Below are 23,490 nucleotides of genomic sequence, written 5' to 3' on the forward strand. Positions count from 1 at the left end.
GAGGCGGAGAGGAAGAGGAGAGCCCGACAAAAGAGAAGAGAGAAAGAAAAAGAGAGAGAGAGAAAGAGAGAGAGAGAAAAGAAGAAGAAAAAAGGGGAGGCGGAGAGAAAGAAGAGAGCCGGGCAAAAGAGAAGAGAGAAAGAAGGAGAAGAAAGAGGTGGAGACGGAGGAAGAAGGGAAAGGGAGGGGAGAAGGACTTTCTTTTTAAAAGTATTGATTTTTAGGGCTGCCTTACATGTAAGCGATCCTATCGCGGGAAGGATCTCGGGGGGAGGGAGGGTAAAGAGAGAGGGGGAGGGTAAGAAAGAGAGAGAGAAAGAGAGAGAGGAGGGGTAAGAAAGAAAGAGAGAGAGAGAGAGAGAATTGAGGTGTAAGAGAGAGAGAGTGAGGGAGAGAGAGAGAAAGGAGGGGTAAATGGGTGGCTGAGAGGAACTGAGAGGAACTTCAGGAGAGCTGGGAAAAGTTCCTCTGCTTGGAGCGCCTCTGCTTCTTTTTTCCTTTTTTCCTTCGGACTTACAAAAAAACCTCCAGAGCCAAAGACGAAGAAAGAAGCTTCTCAGAAGCGAGGAGAAACAAGAAGAAAGTGAAAGTGGGCCCTTTGATGTCGGCCGCATGGAAGGCCGGGGAAGAACGGGGCGCCCCTGAACGTTCGACGGGACCCCGAAGGTTCGACTCTCGGAGGGACTTAGTCCGAAGGCTCCACCGGCCAGGAGGCTCGCGATTGGCTGGATCCAGAGGAAGCTCCTTTCTCACTGGTGGCGACGCGCCCCACTTGCCCCCATTCCCTCTTTGGGGCTGCTGCCCCCTTCTGGCCGGGGCAGGCAAGCTCCTCTAGAGTTTTGGAGGCTCCAACTCCAACAGAATCCTTGAACCATTAGCAGACTGACTGGGAACTGGAGGCCCAAAACATCTGGGGGCCCAAAGGTTGAGGAGCACCACTCCAAGCCACCTTTCCAGATGCTCTCCACTCCATCTCCCCGGGTCCCTGACTCTTAAGCCAAGCTGGCAGGGGATCCTGGGAGTTGCAGTCCCCAACCGCTGGAGGCGTGAAGCGTCGGGGAAGCAGGGCCTCGACCATGTCCCTGCTGCCCACCTTCGGCTTCACCCAGGAGCAAGTGGCCTGCGTCTGCGAGGTGCTCCAGCAAGGAGGCAACATCGAGCGGCTGGGCCGCTTCCTCTGGTCGCTGCCGGCCTGCGAGCACCTCCACAAGAACGAGAGCGTCCTCAAGGCCAAGGCGGTGGTGGCCTTCCACCGGGGCAACTTCCGCGAGCTCTACAAGATCCTGGAGAGCCACCAGTTCTCGGCCCACAACCACCCCAAGCTCCAGCAGCTCTGGCTCAAGGCCCACTACATCGAGGCCGAGAAGCTGCGAGGCAGGCCCCTGGGGGCGGTGGGCAAGTACCGGGTGCGGCGCAAGTTCCCGCTGCCCCGCTCCATCTGGGACGGCGAGGAGACCAGCTACTGCTTCAAGGAGAAGAGCCGCAGCGTCCTCCGGGAATGGTACGCCCACAACCCCTACCCCTCGCCCCGGGAGAAGCGGGAGCTGGCCGAGGCCACCGGGCTGACCACCACCCAGGTCAGCAACTGGTTCAAGAACCGGAGGCAGAGGGACCGCGCCGCCGAGGCCAAGGAAAGGTACGAGTAAGTACCACGCATCTTCCTCCCTACTCTCTCTTTGGCCCTGCTTGGACTGTGTCTGGCTCAAGGCTATGGCATTCTGGGAGTTGGAATTTGTTGTGGGGCTCTGCTCAGAATGCCATAGCCTTGAGTCAGACACAGTTTAAGCGAGGCCAGACCGAGTTGTTTCTCCAGTGTGGATGCAACCCGTAGTCTCCGACAAATAACTTTCCTCCATCCCTTTCTAGAGTTGTAGTCTCTGACAAATCACTTTTCCTCTTCTTCTTCTTCTTCTTCATCATCATCATCATCATCATCATCATTATTATTATATTTATCCATATCCCGCCCTCCTTCCAAAGCTGGGACTCAGGGCGGCTTACGACGTTCAAAACCACCATACAGTTTTAAAAACCATGCAAAAATGTTATACGGTACTAAAATAGACAAATCACTTTTAGGAGTTGTATGAAGCGGTCTCCAACGGGGTTATTTCTGCAGTGAGTTTTGGACCTCACTTACTTGTTGGGGCTCACAACTCCCAGAAACGTTCAGGTCCCAAACCACATCCTCGGAAAACTTTTCATGGAGTTGTGGCCTTCAAAAAAGAACATTCATTTTCTCCCAGCTCTTTCTGGCAGTTGTAGCCTGAGGCAAAGACCTTTTCCCCTGCTCTTTTCTGGAGGTGAAGTACAATAGCATCCCAAATCCACCAAACAGTGTGCGATGCCTCTCTTGGTCAACCCAAATGCACAATATACACGTTGGAAGCGATGAGAGCTCCACTGGTTTCTTCATCCGGCAAAAGGTGTTTAAAATCAGAAAGAAAGAAAGAAAGAAAGAAAGAAAGAAAGATGTGACTGTGGACATGTTTGGTTGCCCAATACAGGCGTCACTGTTTTGTGGATTTGGCTTGTTATTATACTTTGCTACTTTGCCAACACGGCTACCTCTGGATATCTTTTTATGGAGTAGTAGTCTCAGGCAAATCACTTTTCCTCAACTCTTTTTGGGAGTTGTAGTCCCAGACAAATAATTTTTCTGCACCGCATGCTGGGAGTTATTTTATTTGTTTGTTTGTTTGTTTGTTTGTTGTTGTGTGCCTTCAAGTCTTCCCGACTTATGGTGACTCTAACGCGAACCTATCCTGGGCTTTTTGGGGACAAGATTTGTTCAGAAGAGGTTTGCTATTGCCTTCCCCTGAGGCTGAGAGAGTGTGACTTCCCCGAGGTGACCCAGTGGGTTCCCATGGCTGCTCTCTAGAATCATAGGTCAGCATTCAAACCATTACGTCAAAACAAATAACTTTTATACACATCTTTCTGGGAGTTGTAGTCTCATACAAATAACTTTTCCCCATCCCTTTCTAGGAGTTGTAGCCTCAGACAAATATTCTGCATCTCTTTCTGAGAGTTGTAGTTTTAGACAAATAACTTTTTTGCACCTCTGCACCTTGTAGTTTCAAGCAAATACACCCCTCCTCCCCCCAGTTTTGCATTTCCTCCATAATCCGACTCCAGGTTACCGGCGTTTTTTCGGCCGTAAAATCCCGTTCTGGAGCCAAGGCAGACTTACTACAAATTCACAAATTGCAGCTGCGATGCATTGAAAGCGCTTTCGGCCTCAGCATTTACTCTCGAGTAGGAGCCGGAAAACGGAAGAGTAGCCCTCCTTGTTGTCCAAAACCATCCTTTGGAAAGCTTAAGCCATTTCGCTAAAACGTGACGTTATTATATTAAAAAGTTAACAAGAACGTAAAACCGTTTTTATCAGTTCTGGGTCCGATTTCCTCTAGAGCCAGTGGACGGACTTTTCAGGAACTGGATTATTAATATTATTATTATTAAAACGGGAATTATTATTATTATTACTCGGGAAAGTAGTTGGAAATAAATGCCGTTTTTCTTTTAAAAGTGAACTGAAAAGGCGGGTTGGAAATGAAGCCGGTCATCTTCTTTCTCTGTAGCTCCTTCGGTTCAGTAGCCCCTCCTGAACTTTAATTTAACTACATTTACAGATAATAATCATAATAACCTAACATCTAAATGGTTTCGCTTTGCCTGAAGGCCAACATCTCTTTCTTCATTCCGACAAAACCCATTGAAGCCAACCTTAAAGTAAATCTCATTGACTGAATGGTTTTACTCTAAGTAGAACTAGCAGCTGGGTTTAGGCTAGAAAGGCTCCCAAAGACTATTTTTTGGGGGGAAACACCCTTTTTATGCCCTCCTAACTAGTATCAGATTTATCTTCAACAATATTAGCCTGATGTCTTTAGTAGACTCCAAGGTCATAGTCAAAATCCCGGGAAATATTGAGATATTCAGTATAGTATACTCCCTCCTCAAGAACCATACTTCAGATGAGAACAGAGGTTGAAGGGTGCGATCCTGGATATTATTTACCTGAAAGTAACCCACTCATCCTCATTGAGTTCGGATTTTGTGGAGTTTTTGTGTAGGTTTTGTGTGTGTGTGCTGAAGTTGTTTTATTTCTGCCCTGTATTTTCTGACTCACATCCCTCGCCTAGGATTGCCCAGCAGCTCCATTCATTTCAATGGGATCGTGGTAGGAACCTTGAATTTGACACTAACACCGCTTTGACTGCCATGGCTCCCTTTTCCAGAATCCCAGATAGCTGCCACAGCACTTAAAGTGGTGTCGAACTGTGTTATTTCTGCGGTGGAGAGGCAGCCGAAGATGGTCCAAAGCACACACTGCAGAAATAAATCCAGTTTGAGACCACTTTAACTGTCCTGGCTCACTGCTAGGGAATCCTGGGAACTGTAGTTTACTGTGGCCCCAGAGCTCTCCCTGAGAGAGAAGGCTAAACGCCTCACAAAAAACTACAGTTCCCCCAAATGCACTAGCATTAAACCAGGGCAGTGAAACCGGTTTCAAACTGGGTTGTTTCTGCGGTGTGTTTTGGACCGAAGTTAATTTTATACAGTTTTGAATTATTTTTTTTTTAAAAAAATCATTGTAAAAAGTCTTTTTGAAATTGTTTTTTATCTTGTGAGCCGACTTGGATCCCTCTCTGGGAGAAAGGCCTAGAAATAAAATGAATATAATAATAATAATAATAATAATAATAATGGACTCCGAGGCTGTGATTAAAAACTGCTGGAGAATGGGGGCCTTTGGGAGGCTGGTGCCGGATGATCGTGTGATAAAAATCCTTATCATCGCCAATAATTTTAAAGCAATAATTATGTCCCGATTAACTGTCTTCTGGAGATCGATTGTAAATCTCTCCCTTCTTCTTTGACAAATTCCTTACATTTCTCATGGATGCCAGTTTAAGAGAGAGAAAGAGGCTGCATCCACACTGCAGAAATAATCCGACTGGGCCCACAACAAACTACAATTCCCAGAATTCCACAGCACTGAGCCATGGCAGTTAAATTGGGGTCAAACCGGATTATTTCTGCAGTGTGGATGCAGCCCCGGGGAGAGCTCTCTTCTTGCATCTGGATCGCTCTAAAACCAGCCGCATCTACTTTCCTGGAGAGCCAATGCCAACAGTTTTCAGTTCAACGTCGAAGTGTGGCTGCTGCTCTGCCCTTCTCTCCCCGGAGGCAGGCTTCTTTCCTTCCAGGAAAAACTTGTTCCATGTAAATGGGAGGCTTTGGTGGAGGAACCTCTAGAGTAGACTGAGTGATGATAATGAGGAATGATCAGAGCTTTTCATCCTTTAATTGAAACATCGTCAGAGATTGCAGGCGTGTGTGTGTGTGTGTGTGTGTGTGTGTGTATATATTTGCCTCTGGTGGAATTTCCTTCCGAAAGAGACACATGGATAGCTCTATGATTAAGTGCTGTACAGTTGCTTACCTTCTGGCCACGAAGCTTTCATTGACTCTAAGGGGACTTGGTTGTCGTTGTGTGCCTTCAAGTCCTACCAAGTAAGGGGTTTTCTGAGACAGAGTGACTTACCCAAGGACACCCAATGAGTTTCTATGGCCGAGAGAGGATTTGAACCCTGAACCCCAGCATTGAGGTCCAATGCTCAAACTACTACTGGCTCCTCTAAGGAGGTTAATCTGGAGTAAAAGTGTTGCCCATTGTACTTTTCTTAGTTAGGAAGATCAATATGTGGGTTCTCACCTAGAAATTATTGAGCCTTACCTATAAAATACCTAGAAAATCTTGGGCCTTTCCTATGAAATACCTAGAAATTTTTGGGCCTTACTTATAAATTACCTAGACATTTTTGGGCCCTATCTGTAAAATACCTAGAAATTCTTGGGCCTCATCTATAAAACACAGATAAACTCGAACTGCATCTTCCTCATAAAAACAGTCACATTGGAAGGTTTATATTTTGAGCAATTGCAGTTGAAAATGTATTTTCTCAGAGGGTCACGCTTTGTGAGGAAAACATACTCAGCTTTGGACAGATCAGGTTGGAAAGTACTACTCAGTGCAATTGTATTTATTCTAGCCTTTCTGAATTTAGAGGGATTTACTCCTAGGTAGACACCTAAAAGGGAGCAACCAACCAACCCATTGTGGTATCAAGGGCAGATTTATTTCTTCCCCCCAAAGATGTGTTCAGAGCTTGGAAGAGTTACCTTTGGGGACTACAACTCCCCAGCCAGAGCAAGGAGATGTTGTGAGTTGTAGTTCCCAAAGTTTCTTCCCTAAACTCTGACCTATAGTTAATGATATTCTGGACACAGTGGAAAACAGAAACCAAGAAGTCTTTGAGGGACTCTTAAGGGATGAAAACAGGACAAGAAAACTTTTTAAAAGTTGGGGGGGGGGGAGAGAGAGAGGAACCAAGGCAGAGCTACACAAAGGCTCCACAGAGTCGCCAGGTGTCTCTATACTAGATACAGAAACCCCCCCCCCCCTTCCTTTTTCTGGGGCTGTGTAAAGCTGTGTATATATGTGTGCCTTCAGGTTGCCTGTTGACTTATAGCAACCCCATGGATTTCGTAGGGTTTTCTCAGGCAAAGAATACCCAAATGTGGTTTCCTTCCTCTGAAACTTAGCCTACAGCACCAAGTATTCCTTGACGGTCTCCCATCCAAGTCCTAACCAGGACTGATCCAGGTTAGCTTCCAAGATCAAATGGCATCTCGTGCCTTTAGGGTTGCATTCAGGCCCTCTTTGGGCCCTTTGGAGGCAGTTGGTTGGTTGGTTGTGTAGATGGAGAGGTTCAGATGTGAGCTGGCATGGTCCTCTTGGAGACCCTGGCTGTGACCAGTCTAAAACTACTCCCATAAAACTCCTCTGGGCAGTTTGCTGGTTCTGGAGGCCACCAGTGGCAGCTCTTCCTCCTTTCTCAGTCATGCTTTCTTAGGAGGCATGGACACTGTAGAAATAATGCAGTTTGACACCGTTTTGACGTCCATGGAGTTACAGGATCCTGGGATCTGTGAGGCACCACAACTCTTTGCCAGAGAAAGCTAAAGACCTCGTGAAGCTGCAAAAGCCAGGCTTCCAAAGGATGGGGCTACAGCACTTAAAATGGGATCGAGAAGCCTTATTTCTACAGTGTAGATGAAGCCTTATAACCTTCCTTCCGGCAGAGAAGGATTTCCACTGAATCTCCGCAACAGGGCTTGCTCCCCGGCGATTTCTGGGCTATAGCCCCCACCTCAGACTTACTGACAGGGGCCAAGATCCCTGGTGGATTTTGTGGAGTTTTTCTTTTGGTGTGCTGAAGTTTTTATTTCTGCCCTGTATTTTCTGACTCACTGACCTGGAGGGTCCAAAACACACTGCAGAAATCCAGTTTGAGTCCGTTTTCAATGCCCTGGCTCAATGCTAGGGAATTCTGGGAAATGTAGCTTTATAAAACATTTACCCTTCTCTGTCAGAGAGCTCTCCTGCCACAATTAACTACAGTTCCCAGGATTCCCAGGACAGTGAAAGCGGTCTCAAACTGGATTATTTCTGCAGTGTGTTTTGGACCTCAGAGGTCTTTCTCGAAGTTCTTTGGAAAAGGGAGAGGAGAGAGACTAGTCTGAATGGCAAATAACTTCAGGACCATGATAGCTGGCTGGACATATACAATTAAGAAGTTGTTGGGTTTTGGGGGGGCAGTTACACTGCATAGCTTGGTAGATATGGGCCCAGTTTGCTCACTCTTAGCAGGCTGGCTGGGGTCACGTCCAACAAACCTTGTACAATTAATACAATTAACAGGTGTGAAAGTGTGACAGCCCAACGCCCTGAAAGCTCATACTGTTGTGAAGTCGAAGGCCTTCATGGTCGGCATCCATCATTTTTTTGTGGGTTTTTCAGGCTATGTGGCCATGTTCTAGAAGAGTATTGGTGTATTTTTGTAATGAGAGAATCCAAAGATATAGCCGTGTAAGTCTGTAGAATCAGGACATAGAGTGATCTTGTAGCACCTTTGAGGCTAACTGAAAGAAAAAAGTTGGCAGTGTGAGCTTTGGTCGACTTTGGTCTACTTCTTCAGATGCATTTGGTGGAATGGAAGCCAGACACAGACATATATATGCCATTGGTATGTGAGGATGTCAATACAAATTGTTTTGGTTTTAACGATGGGCCTGCAACTTCATTTCCATACACAAATTACAAAGGACTTGTAATTTGTATTGACATCTTCACATACCAATGGTGTGTGTGTGTGTGTGTGTGTGCATGCACACCTGGCTTCCACTCTGCCAAATGCATCTAAGGAAGTAGACCGAAGTCTACCAAAGCTCATACTGCCAATTTATTTATTATGTAATGAGAGTCATCTCCTGCCTTGGAGATTCACTTTTAGCACCCTCTTACTCAAGAAATGCCTGACTGCCTCAATGATATTTTCTTCCAACCAACTTTTAGGAGAAAAATTGGCACTTGCTGGTTGTTTTTTCCCCAGGTTTCGCCAACATGTGGGCCTAATAAAACAGACACCATCTGATCAGGGCTGCCCCCCCCCCCTCTCTCTCTCCTCTGTACTCTGCAGAGGCCTCTCTGGAGAATGTAGGTTGCAGTTCCATTGGATTTGCAAAACTGCATTGAGGCTAATCCTGTGTGCCCTATCCAAGGATAAACTTAAGGCCCTTGGGCCTCTGAATTAAGGTGGTTGGATCTCTGGAGTGCCCCTCAAAACAATACCCCCTTTTGCTCCCATTCATGGGCAATTTTAGCCAAGTGGCATAAAAAGTGAACCAGTGAACAGATGAATTTGCAGAGCATGTTAGACATTTCAGTAAGAGTAACTCTCCTGATGCCCTGGAGCTTGACTCAATTGCTCAACTAACCTATTTGTTGGAAAATCATTGCATTCTCTCTCTCTCCCTCCTCAGACAGATAGGATTTTCCCTGCATGCAAACACCGCTTTCTCCCCTCTTTAAAACATGCCATTTGGTCCCACTCAATCACAGGGGCAATAAAAACCTTTGTAAATTGGTAAACAAATCATTTGATTCAGCCAACTTCTTTTTCTCACATACAAACCCAAAAAGAGATTCTCCTGCTATTCTCCCAGTCTCCCATCTCTCTCCTCAGTTGACTTTCTTCCCCAAAATGGTGGGATAAAGATTTGTTCTTTTACCTAAACTATTCATTAGATAGGTAGAGAGACCTTGTAGCACCTTTGAGACTAACTCATTAGGGTTAGTCCAGGATTATCTTGCTAATAATAATTATTCATTACATAGGTTAGGATGTAGCTTCTATGCATATGTAGATTCAAGCCATGAGTAAAGTTTTGCTTTGAAACTGCAAGCTATTTGTGTTGTCTTTGAGTCAGACTCAGTCCTCAGGGAGCATTGTTAGAAAAAGGCGAATAGCTTGTAGTTCTGCTGCTTTGCTGATTTAAAAGCTAGGACCTTAAGAGGCTTGGCTTTGATACTTTTGATATTTTGATATTTTGGTTTCCTTAACAGAGGCAAAAGCCTTAGGAAACTTGAATCCCCAACAATACTGAAGACAACAGAAGCATCAAGGAGGTTGAGGAAAAGATTGGGGGAAGAAAAGGAACTAAACAACCCCTTTTTTCCTTCCTCACTGCCCCCCTTCCAGGCCTTATCACTTACTATCAAATATTATGCTCCAATTGCACCATTGATAATCTGGCCTTGGGTCCATTCCTTCACTTTATAAGTCCCTTTGAGAGGTTTGCAAGAGTATAATTTTATCCAGGATTATTTGGTAATAAAGTCCCACTGTATTGTGCATTGGGATTGATTCAAATAAACATGCGTATAGAAAATGTACCAATAAAGCCGTGATCCTAGGCTGCATCCACACTGCAGAAACAACCCAGTCTTAACACCACTTTAACTGCCATGGCTCAAAGCTAAGGAATTCTGGGAACTGTAGTTTGTTGCGGCACCAGAACTCTCTGACAGAGAAGGCTAAATGTCTCACAAAATTATAATTCCCAGAATTATATTCATAGCATTGAGCCAGGGCAGTTAAAGCGGTGTCAAACTGGGTTGTTTCTGCAGTCCGGATGCAGCTCTATACATACTTTCTTGAGAGGAAAGTCTCATAGGACACACTGGTGGTATTCTGAATACCGTAAAAATTGCAGGCACAAGTCTCTAAAACCCTAAATCCCGAAAGCTTTTTGGTCCCATCCTACCCTTTAAGGGGCTGAATTCGTTTTAAATTCATTTTATATTTATTTTTTGGCGAATCTGTTTTTTGTTCCAGTGGATAAAATCACTTTCCTACTTTAGATACTTTCAGTACTGACCATATGGATTTCCTGCGTGGCAGGGGGTTGGACTGGATGGCCGTGCAGTCTCCTCCAACTCTATGATTCTATGATTCTATGATTCTAGATTTGACTGATTCCAATTGAAACAGCAACAACAGCCTTCTCCCGTAGGGCCCCATGGCCTGGGAATGTAGCAATAAGCTACGATCCTATGCATGTTGTTGTTGTTGTTGTTGTTGTTGTTGGGTATCTTCAAGTCGTTTCCGACTTGAGACGACCCTATCGTGGGGTTTGGCCAGGTTGTCAGAGGGGGTTTGCCATGGCCATCCTCTGAGGCTGAGAGAGTGTGACTTGCCCAAGGTCACCCAGTGGATTTGCATGCAGAAGATTGCCCCAAAACGTTGCATGCACTGGTATTCGCAGTGATGGCAACTGGCTGAGGGATACCTAAGGAAAGGCAGCTAATCCTGGACACACACACACACACACAGTCCAAATAATGATAATTATATTGATAATGATAACCAGCAAGATAATCCTGGACACAGCCACACCCACACGGAGAGACCAAATGATTATTATTATTATCATTGATATTATTATTGGCAAGATAATCCTGGATACACACACATAGAGAGACCAAATTATTTCAGCAAGGAAACTGGAGACCAGTTTGGAGGTCCTGAAGGATTTGGCCTCCGGAGGGGAGACTAGGGAAGACTGGTTTCTCTCAGGGAGGAGGGGCAGACGTCCTCCTTTTCCAGGACATGTCCTCCATTTCAACCTTCTGTGCAGGAGGACTTCCGAAATGCCCTCCATTTTGATCATGACCAAGAAGCATAATTATAATATATATTAGGACTTTAGATGTCTAATAGTGTTTCTGGTTTGTTTGTTTTGGTCATGTCCTCCATTATTATTGAATGTTCTTCATTTTGCGGTGCCTTGTCCTCCTTTTGCGCTGAGGATACCTGGTGCCCCTGGGTTTCTCTTGGGGCCGGAAGGACTTTCCGAGATTTTTAGGAGGAACCGAAAGTTAGTTGAAAGAGATTTATATTCCAGGGAATATTTTGCTTAAGAAGATAGCAAAGCAAGGTTTATTCAGGAGCAATCCTTCCCAAATATAGATTTGTTTCCGTGCAAACGGGGCACAACATGTCCTCCATTTCAACCTTCGGTGCAGGAACGTCCAAAACGTCCTCTATTTTTGACCATGATTAAGAAGCATGAATTGAGATTTCTACGAGTGTTTTTGGTGGGTTCAAATAGTAAACCACGAATCTTGCTGCCAAAAAAATAAAGGATATTTAAAGTTGCCGACAATTACTGTCACCCAACAAGGACTGCAGTCTGTGACACGATTTTGCTGAATCCCAAGACATTTTGCTGTCGGAGGCCTCTTTTCCAAATCGGGGGACATCGGGTGCGTCTACACTGTAGAAATAATGCAGTTCGACACCACTTTACGTGCTATAGACTGAGCCATCCTATGGAATCCTAGATCTTTTTTTGGGTCAAAACATACTGGGGTCTCACCAAAAGACAAATCCCACGATTGTGGAGGATGGAGCCATGGCAGCTAAACTGGTGTCAAACTGCTTTATTTCTACAATGCAGATGTACCTATAGAACCTAAAGGCATTCGGGTAATTTGAGTACCAAAGGTAGAAAATCCTACCAAAAATATCTCCCGCGCCCAGTAAAAACCCGCGATTGACAGTAATACAAATAATAATTTGCGGCTTTGTTTTGTTAGGACCAAATCTTCTGCTTCGTTGCATTTAATGGCTAGGACCGACTCTGCTCCGATGTGTCAATCGTCGTGTTGCTAAAGCAGCCACTGAATTAAAGGGATGGAATGGGTGCAAAATGTGGGCATTAAGAATCCAAACCCTATAATGTTTTCCCCCTTCACTCCCCAGATTTCTAGCATTGCAGCAACTTCCGAATTCAGTCTTCTTCATTTAGAAATACAGCTTAGACGTTCAAAGAAAAGCAGCAGACATAATTAACAAGGGAACGCGAACTCTTTAGGTCCCAAACACACTGCAGAAATAATCCAGTTTGGGACCACTTTAACTGTCCTGGCTCAAGTTTAGCCTTCTCTGTCAGAGAGCTCTGGTGCCACCAAAAATTACCATTTCCAGGACAGCACTGAGCCAGGGTAGTGGAAGCGGTCTCAAACTGGATTCTTTCTGCAGTGTGTTTTGGACGTTGGACCTTGGAAAAGCTATGTCCTTGCAGTATAACTCCCAGAATCCCTCAGCTAGCATGGCCACTGGGTTTTAGGCTTTGCCATCCTTTTAAAAATGTGAATTCCTCGATTTCTAGAACTGCTTAAGCATAGCGGTTTCCACTGGGTGGCTGTGAGGCTACACAATGCTCTCCTTGTCACATCTTCTGTCTGTCACGAATTCTTTGGGTGGTCTTAGCCAACCTAAAACTCTCCCCCTGCTGTCCCCAATTTTCCTGGCATGTGCTTTCAAGTCCCCTGTCGATTTAGGGCGACTCTATGAATCCCAAATGGTTTTCTCACGCAAGGAGTACTCATGCATCTACGTTGTCGACTCAATGCAGTCCGACACCGCTTTGACTGCCCTGGCTCAGTACTAGGGAATCCTGGGAATGGCAGTTTATTGTGGCACCAGAGCTCTCTGACAGAGAAGGGTAAATGTCTTACAAAGCTACGGTTCACAGACTTCCCTAGCATTGAGCCAGGCAGTGAAAGCGGTCTCAAACTGTATTATTTCTGCAGTGTGTTTTGGACCTAAATTGCCGGTTGTTGGGATTAACGACCTGCAATTGAAACGGGTCACAAAAGATGAAGTCGAGGGCAACGTTTGTTTCTCTTCCAGTACGGAAGGTCTATCAGGCTCCTCCTTCCTCTACTTTCAGAGTCTAATGGAAGCCAGAATCCAGAGGTCCTCACTGCAAAGGAGGACAGGGCACCGGAAAATGTAGGACATGCAAAAGAAAATGTAGGGACATGACAAAATAAAAGCTAAAAACACTCATAGAAATGTAAATCTGTGCTTCTTAGTCATACTCAAAATCCTCCTGGACAGAAGGCTGAAATGTAGGTCATGTTTTTTTAAAGGAGGACGTCTGGTTACCCTGCCGTTGTTGTTGTTGTTGTGTACCTTCAGTCCTTTCCAACTTATGGCGACCTTAAGGCGACCCTATTATGGGGTTTTCTTGGCAAATTTCCTCATGGTTTGCCATTGCCATCGTCTGAGGCTGAGAGAGTGTGACTTGCTCAAAGTGGGTCCCCTTAAATCAGAAAGATGTTGAATGTATATATAAATGAAGGGATATGACCAAATAAAAGCTTAAAACAAACACAGAAAGGTAAATTCTTGCTCCTTACTCATGCTCAAAATGGAGGAGGTTTTGGACATTCCTCCTGGGCAGAAGACTGATATGTAGGACATGTCCTGGAAAAGGAGGACGTCTGGTCACCCTGTTTAATGAAGATTTACATTTTGGCAGGCGAGAACCAGCATCGGATACAAGGAGCCTTTGTAGTGACATATTTTGGGCCTGATGAAGCAATTTCTCAAATTGGCAGGATGTTTTTTAAAATGTCCCATCTTCTATATACCAAATTCTTTGATTTCTTTCTCTTTTTTTTATGCACACTTACATGGGGCTCCCATTCAAGTGGGAGCATCTTCTGAGTAAGCCTGGTGTAGCTATAGCCATCCTTCTATTTCCCCTTCCATAAAACCTGTTTCCAATGTTTATCTCTCAAACTCTTCAACTCAGTGTCTTCCATTTTAAAGTCACCAATTCAGGTGGCGATGCTGTACCCACTTACCTGGGGCTTATTTCTGAGTAGGCATGGATAGCATGGCACAGAAAGGCCTGTTGAATTCACTTGAAAGGTACTTCTGAGTAAGAGGCAGCCTGGTGCAGTGGTTTGAGCATTGGACCAAGACTCTGGAGTCCAGGGTTCGAATCTAACCTCCTGCCATCCAGAGATACGCACCTAAAGCATCCCTATTTATCCAACCTCTATTTAAAGACCTCCAAAGAAACAGAGTCCACCACTATCCAAAGAAGTCTGTTCTGCTCTCAAACAGTTCTTATAGCAAATAAGTTCTTCCTAATATTTAGGTGGAATCTTTTGTAATCTGAATTCACTGATTCTGGTTCTAGTCTCTGGAGAAGCAGAAAGCAAGCTCTCTCCAACTTCTATCTGACATCTCTTCAGATATTTTAAGGTAGCTATTATATCACCTCTCAGTCGTCTTTTCTCCAAGATAAACATAGCTGTCCACCTAAGTCACAAAGCTTGGTTTCCAGACTTCGTAAGGCTTGGTTTCCAGACCTTTGTTCATCTTGGTTGCTCTTCTCTCAACACATTCAAGTGGTCTCTGGGGAAAGTCACACTCTCTCAGCCTCAGAGGAAGGTGCAAATCCCCTCTGAAGAAACTTTGCCAAGAAAACCCTGTCCGAAACGACTTGAAGGCACAACAACATCAACAAGAAGCTTCTGAGTAAATATATTTAGGATGTGCTGGGGATTTTATGATTCAAATATCAAATTGGGATCCTGAGTGTTTTTAAGCAGCAACCTGATGATATCTAGATAACATATAGTATGAGATCTATAGTATCTGTGCTTAGGAGTGTGTGTGGAGGGGGAAATGAGGGAGTTGCCCCTTAAATTAGAATTATGCCTGACTCATTCTTGTTACATTTTCCTACACTCTCCAAATTTCTAGCATTGTAATATCTTATAACTGGAGCTGGGCATTTGGAAATAGAGTTTGGGCATCCAAAGAAAAGGGGCAGGCAAAGTGACCAAGGGAAGGCAAACACAATGCAACAAACAAACAAAGGAATGCAAACACAATGGAAACGCAAACCCAAATAGAAGACTTCCAAGAGTGAACGATTTTCAAGGTTCCCATTCCCAGAACTATTCCATTCCATTCCAAGAACTACCATTTCCAGAATTCCATAGCATGGAGCCAGGGCCGTTAAAGTGGTATCAACCCGGATTATTTCTGGAGTGCGGATGCACAGAAAAGTTTCTTTTTGGGATGACACCTCCTCAACCAACGTAGCCAAAGTTTCCAAACTCGGGTTTCATCCAGAGAAAGGAGGCAGTATACCTTGCTTTCCTTTTAGAAAAGTGATCATCAGCTCCTCTCCGTCCCTTTCCCGCTCTGTTCTTCATCTTCGGCAGGAGAGAGAAGGGTTTTGTTTCCTTCCCTTCCCTCAGACCTCATTTTTTGCTGAGCCAGCTGCAAACCGTTTACAAGACCCGAGACCTCCCCAATGGTTCCCTGGAGGGCTGCTGAATTTTCCTCTCCTCCGAACCGTAAAAACATTCCTCCTTCTCCTGTTCGCCTCCCAAACCAAGACCTGGCTTAGAGTCCAAGAAGAGAAGGGACCTGGTGCCTTTGGGGTAGGTCCAATATCTTACTATCACAACCAGTGATGCTAAGGAAGACGAGCTCCAGTTGCAAAGGCAGATCACGATGCTGGTTCCTAAGGATAGCATAGTTCAGTAATACTCCAACTTTGGTTCTCCATGTATTTTAGACTTCAGCTCCCAGAAGCCCCAGCGAGCTTGGCCAACAGCCAGGAATTCTGGGAACTGACGTCAAAAATGTCTGGAAGAGCCATGTTTGGGAATCACTGGCTTACTGTATATACTTATGTTTAAGTCTAGAAATTTAGGTTAAAAAATTGACCCAGAAAAACTGAGTCGACTTATCCACAGGTCAATGTAAGTACTGTACTTTAAGTCATATACTATATAAAACCATCCCCTGGTGAAAGACAAGAGTTTAATCTGCCCTGGAAGGACTGACCCCAGGGTTCAAATCCCGGCTCAGCCATGGAAACCCACTGGGTGTCCTTGGGCAAGTCACACTCTCTCAGGCTCAGAGGATGGCAATGTCAACCTCCCTCTGAAGAAACTTGCCAAGAAAACCTCAGGATAGGTTTGCCATAGGGTGGCCATAAGTCAGAAAGGATTTGAAGGCTCACAACAACAACAACAACAACAACAACAACAACAACGGCTCTTAGAGTGATTTCAGTGACATACACTGGATCAGCTTAGAGAGATCTTGTAGCACCTTTGAAACTAAGTGAAAGAAAGAAGTTGGTTGGCAGCATGAGCTTTCGTAGACTTCAGTCTACTTCCTCTGCATCTGCAAGATCTCTTCACGTACCAATTCTACAGACTAACATGGCTATATCTTTGAATTCTACTGGATCAACTTGTTAGCTTCAGAATAACCCTGTGAGGTTGGTTAAACCAGAAGGACCAGCCAAAAGTTATGCAAGCAGGGCAAAAGTTTTTGGGGACCTATGGTTTTGGGTGGTGCATAGCTTGCAGAGAGCCTGTTCCTTCTTCCTGAACCTTGTTTTATTTTTTGGGGGGAAAGAGGTTAGTGCTATTGGGCCAGGTTGGTACATTTGAATGATCCCTTTTTGGAGTAAGAGCTTCCAGTCAGACTCAAATGAGTGCCATCTCCCAGCAAAGAGGCTTCTGGACATGTTGTTGTCTGTCTTCAAGTCATTTCCAACTTATGGTGACCCTATGGCTTGGCGAGCCTATCACAGGGGTTTCTTGGCAAGATTTCTTCAGAGCGGGTTTGCCATTGCCATCCTCTGAGGCTGAGAGTGTGACTTGTCCCTCAGTGGGTTTCATAGGGAGTATGATTTGGGGGTCTATTGTTAACTGCCGCCAAAGTAGACTTTGACAACAACAAACCCTTGCTTTGGGGTTTGTTGTTGTTTTTATTGTTGTTGTATGTCTTCAAGTCGTTTCCGACTATGGCTACTTTAAGGCGAACCTATCATGGGACTTTCTTGGTCAGATTTGTCCAGAGGAGGTTTTGCCATTGTGTTCCCCTGAGGCTAAGAAAGTGGGACTTGTCCAAGCTCACACAGACTAAAAGTCATTTTGTGTTCCTTAGGCACATAACATTAATTATCGTTATAGCTGTTGTTGTGTTGTATACCTTCAAGTCTTTTCTGACTTATGGTAACCCTAAGGTGACCCTATCACAGTTTTTTTCTTGGCAGTCTTCTTCAGAGGGGGCTCCACAGTGCCACTGCCATTCTTTGAGGCTGAGAGAGTGTGACTTGCCCAAGGTCACCCAGTAGGTTTCATGGCTGAGCCTTGGTCTCGAGCCTGGTCTCAGAGTCATCGTCCAACACTCACATTACTATACCATGCTGGTTTGGGCATCTATCTCCCATTTGGGGGGTATCTCCCATTTATTTTGGGGCATGTAGTGTTATTTATTTATCCTTGCTGTCTTCTGTTATCATTCATTTATGTATTATTTTTCAAAACTCGTTTGATGGTGTGGCAAGAAGTATTGTTTTTATCTCAGTCTCCATCTGATGATCTCAGTTCCCAGAATAGCTTCTTCTGGTCCCATATTGGAGGAAAAATAGGGTATAAATCAAATACATTTTTGCAATATGCAACAGTGGGGAATTTTAAAAGCTGTTTTGGGGGTGCAGAACCATTTCAATGGATGCCTTTATCCTGCTGGATGAATTTACAGTTTTTCACAGGAGCAGTAAGGAATTGGACCAGCTTCACCCATTATGCCCCTCACCTTCTACAACTATATGCCACCAATACGTCCTTTTTCTAATATAAAGTCTCTAATACAAAGTCCCTAAGAAAGTGGAATTCCAAGTCCTGAAACTCCATTGACCAAAGTGTTTCTGGGAGATACCTTGGGTCCCACTCTGGGGAAAAGGAGGCATACAAATGTCACACATAAATATATAAATACATAAAGATACTGTTCAAAGTGATGGGAGTTGTAGTCCAATATATCTAGAGGGTAATAGTTTAACGCACACTGAGCCAGGGTGGTGTAATGGTCTGAGTGTTGAGACTATGACTCTGGAGACCAGGGTTTGAATTCCAGCTCAGGAATGTAAACCCACTGGGTGACCTTGGGCAAGTCACACTCTCTCAGCTTCAGAGGATGGCAATGGCAAAACTCCCACTGAGGAACCTGCCAAGAAAACCCCAGGATAGGTTCTCCTTAGGGTTGCCATAGGCTTAAAGGCACATAACAATAAACAAACAACAAATGGTTTAGGGCCAAGTACATTAGGATTTCCAGGCTGGCTCTCTAACACACCTAGCAGGAGATAAAAGACCTTAGCAGGAGTTACTTCTAAGAAAACCTGCAAAGGATTGCATGATTAAACCCTGGCCCAAAACATACTGCAGAAATAATCCCGGTTGAGATAACTTTAACTGCCCTGGCTCAAGGCTAGGCAACTCTAGGAACTGTAGTTTTGTGAGACATTTAGCCTTCTCTGTCAGAGAGCTCTGGGGCCACAATAAACTATAATTCCCAGGATTCCCTGCTCTTGAGCCAGGGCAGTTAAAGCGGTCTCAAACTGGATTAATTCTGCAGTGTGTTTTGGAGCCCTGTCTGCTTTCACTGGGCACAGAGTGTATTGACTTCAGTGGGTCTCAGACTGGATGAGGCAACTTTGACTCTACATGGCTCTATCCTACAGCTTTTTGGGACTTGGCAGATAAGACTAAAGTCCTCATGACTACAAACCCCAGGATTCCATCAGATGGAGCTACATCACTTAAAGTGGTGTCAAACTGCATTATTACTACAGTGCAGATGCACCCTCAGTTCAGACTTGGAAGGAGGGTGTATGTTGTTTCCTCTCTAGGTAGATGCATCAGAGAACAATGGATTCCTCAAGAAGTCTCTATGAATTCCTCTGCCGTTCAACATATACAGGCAATTACTGGGAGAGGTATTGATTTTGGGGTTCAGTGTCACCCCACTCCTGTCTGAATCTAAGGACACCCTCCTCCTTCTTCAAAACCTGAAGCAGCCTCTTCCTTGCTACTTCAATTTTAATTTTTATCCTGTGATAGTTCCTTGCAAGCCTCCAAGTGACACAGGTGGGTTGGAATTCGGAAGGCCATGCTGGCTGGAGGATGATGGGGGTTATAGTGCCAAAAAGTATCCCCCACAAACCCTGAAGGGCATATGGGTAACAGTTGCGTTAAGAATTCAAAGACATTTATGTGTTTGTTTGTTTGCTTATGGGATTTATAATTCTGCCTTTCTCCCAGAATTGGATTCAAGGCAGCTCACAATAAATTAATTAAAACATTAATTACAAAAGTTTTAAATAATAATTAAATAACATTAATATTACTATTAAAACAACAAGAGCAACTCTAGTGCAGTGGTTTGAGTGTTGGACTGCGACTCTGGAAACCAAGGTTCAATTCCCAGCTTGGCCCTGGAAACCCACTGGGTGATCAATGGGCAAGTCACAATCTCTCAGCCTCAGGGGAAGGCAAGGGCAAACCCCCTCTGAGGAAATCTTGCCAAGAAAACCCCATGATAAGGTCACCTTTAGTCGGAAAAGGTTTGAGAGCACACAACACACACACAACATTACAGCATAAGTTTAAAATAGCATAGTTAAAACTAGTAAAAACGATAAAAACCATTAAGATGGCATACCATTCTACACAAGTAAAACTCATCCAATAAAAGCCCTATTAGTCTGAAAAATCAGTATGTAAAGGACCTTGAAAGAAAGACGTTGGTGCCATGAGCTTTCCTAGACTTGAGTCTGCTTCCTCAGATTCATCAAGGAGGGGAAGATCGGTTGTCTCTGTCTGTCTGTCTGTCTGTCTGTGTCTGCATCTTTTGCACCCAGAGCTCATCTTCCCCCTCTCTTTCTGTCCTCTTCCCAGGGAGAACAACGAAAATTCCAGCTCCAATGGCCACAACCCACTTTCCTCTTCCTTGAACGGCAACAAAGCAGTCTTGGGCAGCTCTGAAGATGAGAAGACCCCCTCGGGGACACCGGATCACTCTTCCTCCAGTCCAGCTTTGCTGCTGAATTCAAACCCAGGATTGCAGCCTCTCCACAACTTGGGCCATCCCCAGGGCCCTAGCGCCATTCCGGTGCCCAGTGCGGACCCTCTGCATCATCACAGTTTGCAAGACTCCATCCTCAACTCCATGTCCTCTAACCTGGTCGACCTTGGCTCTTAAGAAAGAAAGAAATTAAAACCCAGAACATGAACTCAACCTGCTTGTGGCATCAGACCATAGACTCCTAACCAGACTTCCCAGTCACTCAGCTGTCTTCTTTTAAAAACAACAAGAACAGAAATACCTAGTATCCAAAATGTGGAAAGAGATGGCAAATTCTTTTTCATAGGGACTTCTTGCCTTGCCTTGAATCTGTCTGTTGACTTATGAGGAGGTTCAATAAGTAAACTGCAGACCTCTTTGTGAGACATTTGGGAGACATTAGGATTTGGCCTAACTGGTTGCAGAGAAATGGGGGACTTCTCTTTACTATATGTAAAAGGCAAGTTGGGGGTGGCTCAAGAGGTCAATCCAGAAACTACTATGGGAGGAAGAGGGCTACCAGCTTCAGAATTCACTAGCCTTTTGGCACTGGATGGGATCCAGTCTTCAGGTGGCCAGCTTCTTAATTGACTTGTGTAGCTATGCTTCAGTGTGATGTGCAGGTATCAGCAAGTGAAACTTTTCAGAATGTGAGACTAAGAACCTTTTCACACTACACAATGATGGCACTATGAATCCACTTTAAAATTGCATGCAATAGAATCCTGGTATTTGTAGTTTGGAGAGGCACTAGATCTCTCTGGCTAATTCTAAATGTCCTTTACTAAACGGCAAGTCCCAGGATTCCATAGCATGGAGCCATAGCAGTTAAAGTAGTGTGAAAGGGCCCTAAAGATCAGGGCTATTTTTTTTCCAGCCCTCAACCCCTCCATTCTACCCAGACTGACATGTTTCTTGCAAAAAGGTGCTGGGAGGAGGAGGAGAGGAAAGAAAGAAGAAGAAAAGGAGGCAGGGAAGGGGAAAAAGAGGTTGTATGTCTGTCTTGGAAGCCTCCATGTATAATGACTTTTTTAAAAAAAAAAAGATGGTTGCACCATCCTCCTTGGTGGTGCTGGTGGTAGTGTGTGGCTTCAGGTCATTTTTCTACTTATGGTGATCCTAAGGCAAAGCTATTAGGGGGTTTTCTTGGCAAGATTTGTTCAGTGGCAGTTTGCTATTGTCTCCCTCTGAGGCAGAGAGAGTATGATTTGCCAATGGGCCCCCACTGGGTTTCCATGCCTGAGCATGGATTTGAACCCTGGGCTTCTGGAGTCAAAGAGCCAGCATGGTGTAATGGTTTGAGCATTGGGCTAGAACTCTGAAGACAGGTTTGAATCCATCTCAGCCATGAAAATCCCCTGGGTGACCTTTGGCAAGTCACATTCTCAGGCTCAGAGAAAGGCAAAGACAACCTATCTGTGAATAAATCCTACTGAGAAACTTTACAATAGGGCCACCTGGAAATGACTTGAAGGCACACAACAACAACAAGGGTCACCATAAGTCAAAAAGCACTTGAAGGCACACAACAACAACAACAGTGAAACCACCAAGTATATAGAGAGATCTTGTAGCACCTTTGAGACTAGCTGAAAGAAATAAGTTGGAAGCATGAGCTTTCATAGCATTAAGTCTAGTTCCTCAGATGCATTTGGAGAAGTAGCATCTGAGGAAGTAGAATGAAGTGTACGAAAGCTCATGCTGCCAACTTGTTTCTTTCAGTCAATCTCAAAGGTGCTACATACTCATTCTGCAGACTAACATGGGTATATCTTTGAATTGAAACCACCACACCATTTGGGATCTCGCTGTCCCCCTGCATATCAACAAATACCTTTTTTGGAAAGTAACCTCTGTCCACTAGTGGGCATTTTTGGCAGGTCTTAGGCATATCATGGGCCCCAGTGGTAGAAAACTGGCCCCTAGATCTGCAAACTTTACCCCCATCCCATTCTAGAATTACCATGGCTTCAAGTCAATGACAGATAAATTCATACCGCTGAAACCTAGCCCCTGTGATTTTTCCTGGTGGCTTTTGGAGTGACAGTGAATTACATGCATCTCTTTAGCCTTCCCCACTCTAATACTTTCATTTTGCCTCAGGTGTGGGACGACAATATGCATGATCCTCATCTAGCAGACAGTAAGGTGGGGTTGATGGACCTGATAGGTCCTCTGGACAGCATCAATTTTGGAAAGACTATGAAAAGCTATAGCAGGATACATAGCTTGGAACTGTTACCTTTTCTGGACTACAGTGCCCAGATTACCCCAGTCAGTTATTTCTGCTGGGGATTCTGGGAGAAATAATCCAAAAGGCCACTTTTCTAAGATCAGATGTAGAGTCTGCTGGCAAAGTTGGTAAATCCACCCAATCCTGTTTACAACTATGAATTTTTTACTTAGGAATAGCAGCTAGCTGAAATTATTGATCAGAAGGACAGACTGCTTTAATTTGCAATCTGAAAGTGTTTTTTTTTAAATAACACAGATCAACTTCATTGATGGTAATGAGACTTCATGTAGATTGTGAATGGTAGAAAAACAAGAACAAAGTGTTACATGATGGGAGAAGCAAAAAACAGAAGAGGAAAGAGAATAGTCACTTTTCATCTCCCAAAAACAACTGTGATAAATGTCCTTTACACAATACAAGCTACAATTCAACTGCTGTAGTAGCAGCCAGCTTGTAAAGAGCTGCTGGCATCAGACATGCTCCTAGTGTCATCATTCTTCTTTGCTATACAAAAGAAAAAGAAGAAAGACAAGAGGGGAAGGGAGGGAGTATTTATGTTGCCTTCATCTTTTAAACTTTTTGTTATTGTTGCTATTCTTAAGCAGGGATGCCAAACAAACAAACCTGAGATCCATAAGTCACTTAAGATAGAGCTTGCCCTCAATGGATGGAGTCAACAGAGGCTTAAGCACTGGCAGGTGAAACTGGGACATCTGGGTTGAGGCCATGGACTTTGTGGGCTCGCTTCAGTCTCAGTTCCCTCATCTGTAAAATGATAACAAAGGAGAACTACCTCACAGGGCTGTTTGTGAGGATAAAGACTATACAGCGTTTTGCACATTTAACATTGAGATAACCTATATCACTCATTATTATTCATAATACTTGCGAAGTCTATGGGGCCATGTCCCCGCCCCAGCAATATGCTTAATGATCTGGGATTAAGTGGTTTCCGGATTGCATTCTTAGGCCCCAAGTCTGAACAGCGGAAACTCATGATATCCACCCAAACCATACAGGGCCAAGAGTAGTCCTTATATCTCTATCTATCTCTATCTATGTATCTATATATCATAAGCCGTTGCTGCTCAT

General features: G+C 44.5%; 1 protein-coding gene across 2 annotated transcripts; it reads left to right on the forward strand.

The window, feature by feature from the left end:
• Window positions 1-351: 351 nt before the first annotated feature.
• On the forward strand, window positions 352-21,728 carry LOC149310544 (homeobox protein SIX2). 2 transcript variants are annotated; one of them, XM_089528309.1, is made up of 2 exons: window positions 352-1,642; window positions 19,997-21,728. In XM_089528309.1, exons 1-2 carry the CDS (start codon window positions 1,077-1,079, stop codon window positions 20,298-20,300), a joined length of 870 nt encoding a protein of 289 aa, XP_089384435.1. In that variant the 5' UTR covers window positions 352-1,076; the 3' UTR covers window positions 20,301-21,728. The 2 variants fall into 2 exon arrangements, with proteins under 2 accessions (XP_089384435.1, XP_089384436.1); XM_089528310.1 differs by having other exon boundaries at window positions 352-1,636.
• The last annotated feature ends 1,762 nt before the right edge of the window (window positions 21,729-23,490 follow it).

The sequence above is a fragment of the Sceloporus occidentalis genome, unplaced genomic scaffold, assembly GCF_023333645.1.
Source record: "Sceloporus occidentalis isolate IW3139 unplaced genomic scaffold, rSceOcc1.0.p SCAF_6, whole genome shotgun sequence".
NCBI lineage: Eukaryota > Metazoa > Chordata > Lepidosauria > Squamata > Phrynosomatidae > Sceloporus > Sceloporus occidentalis.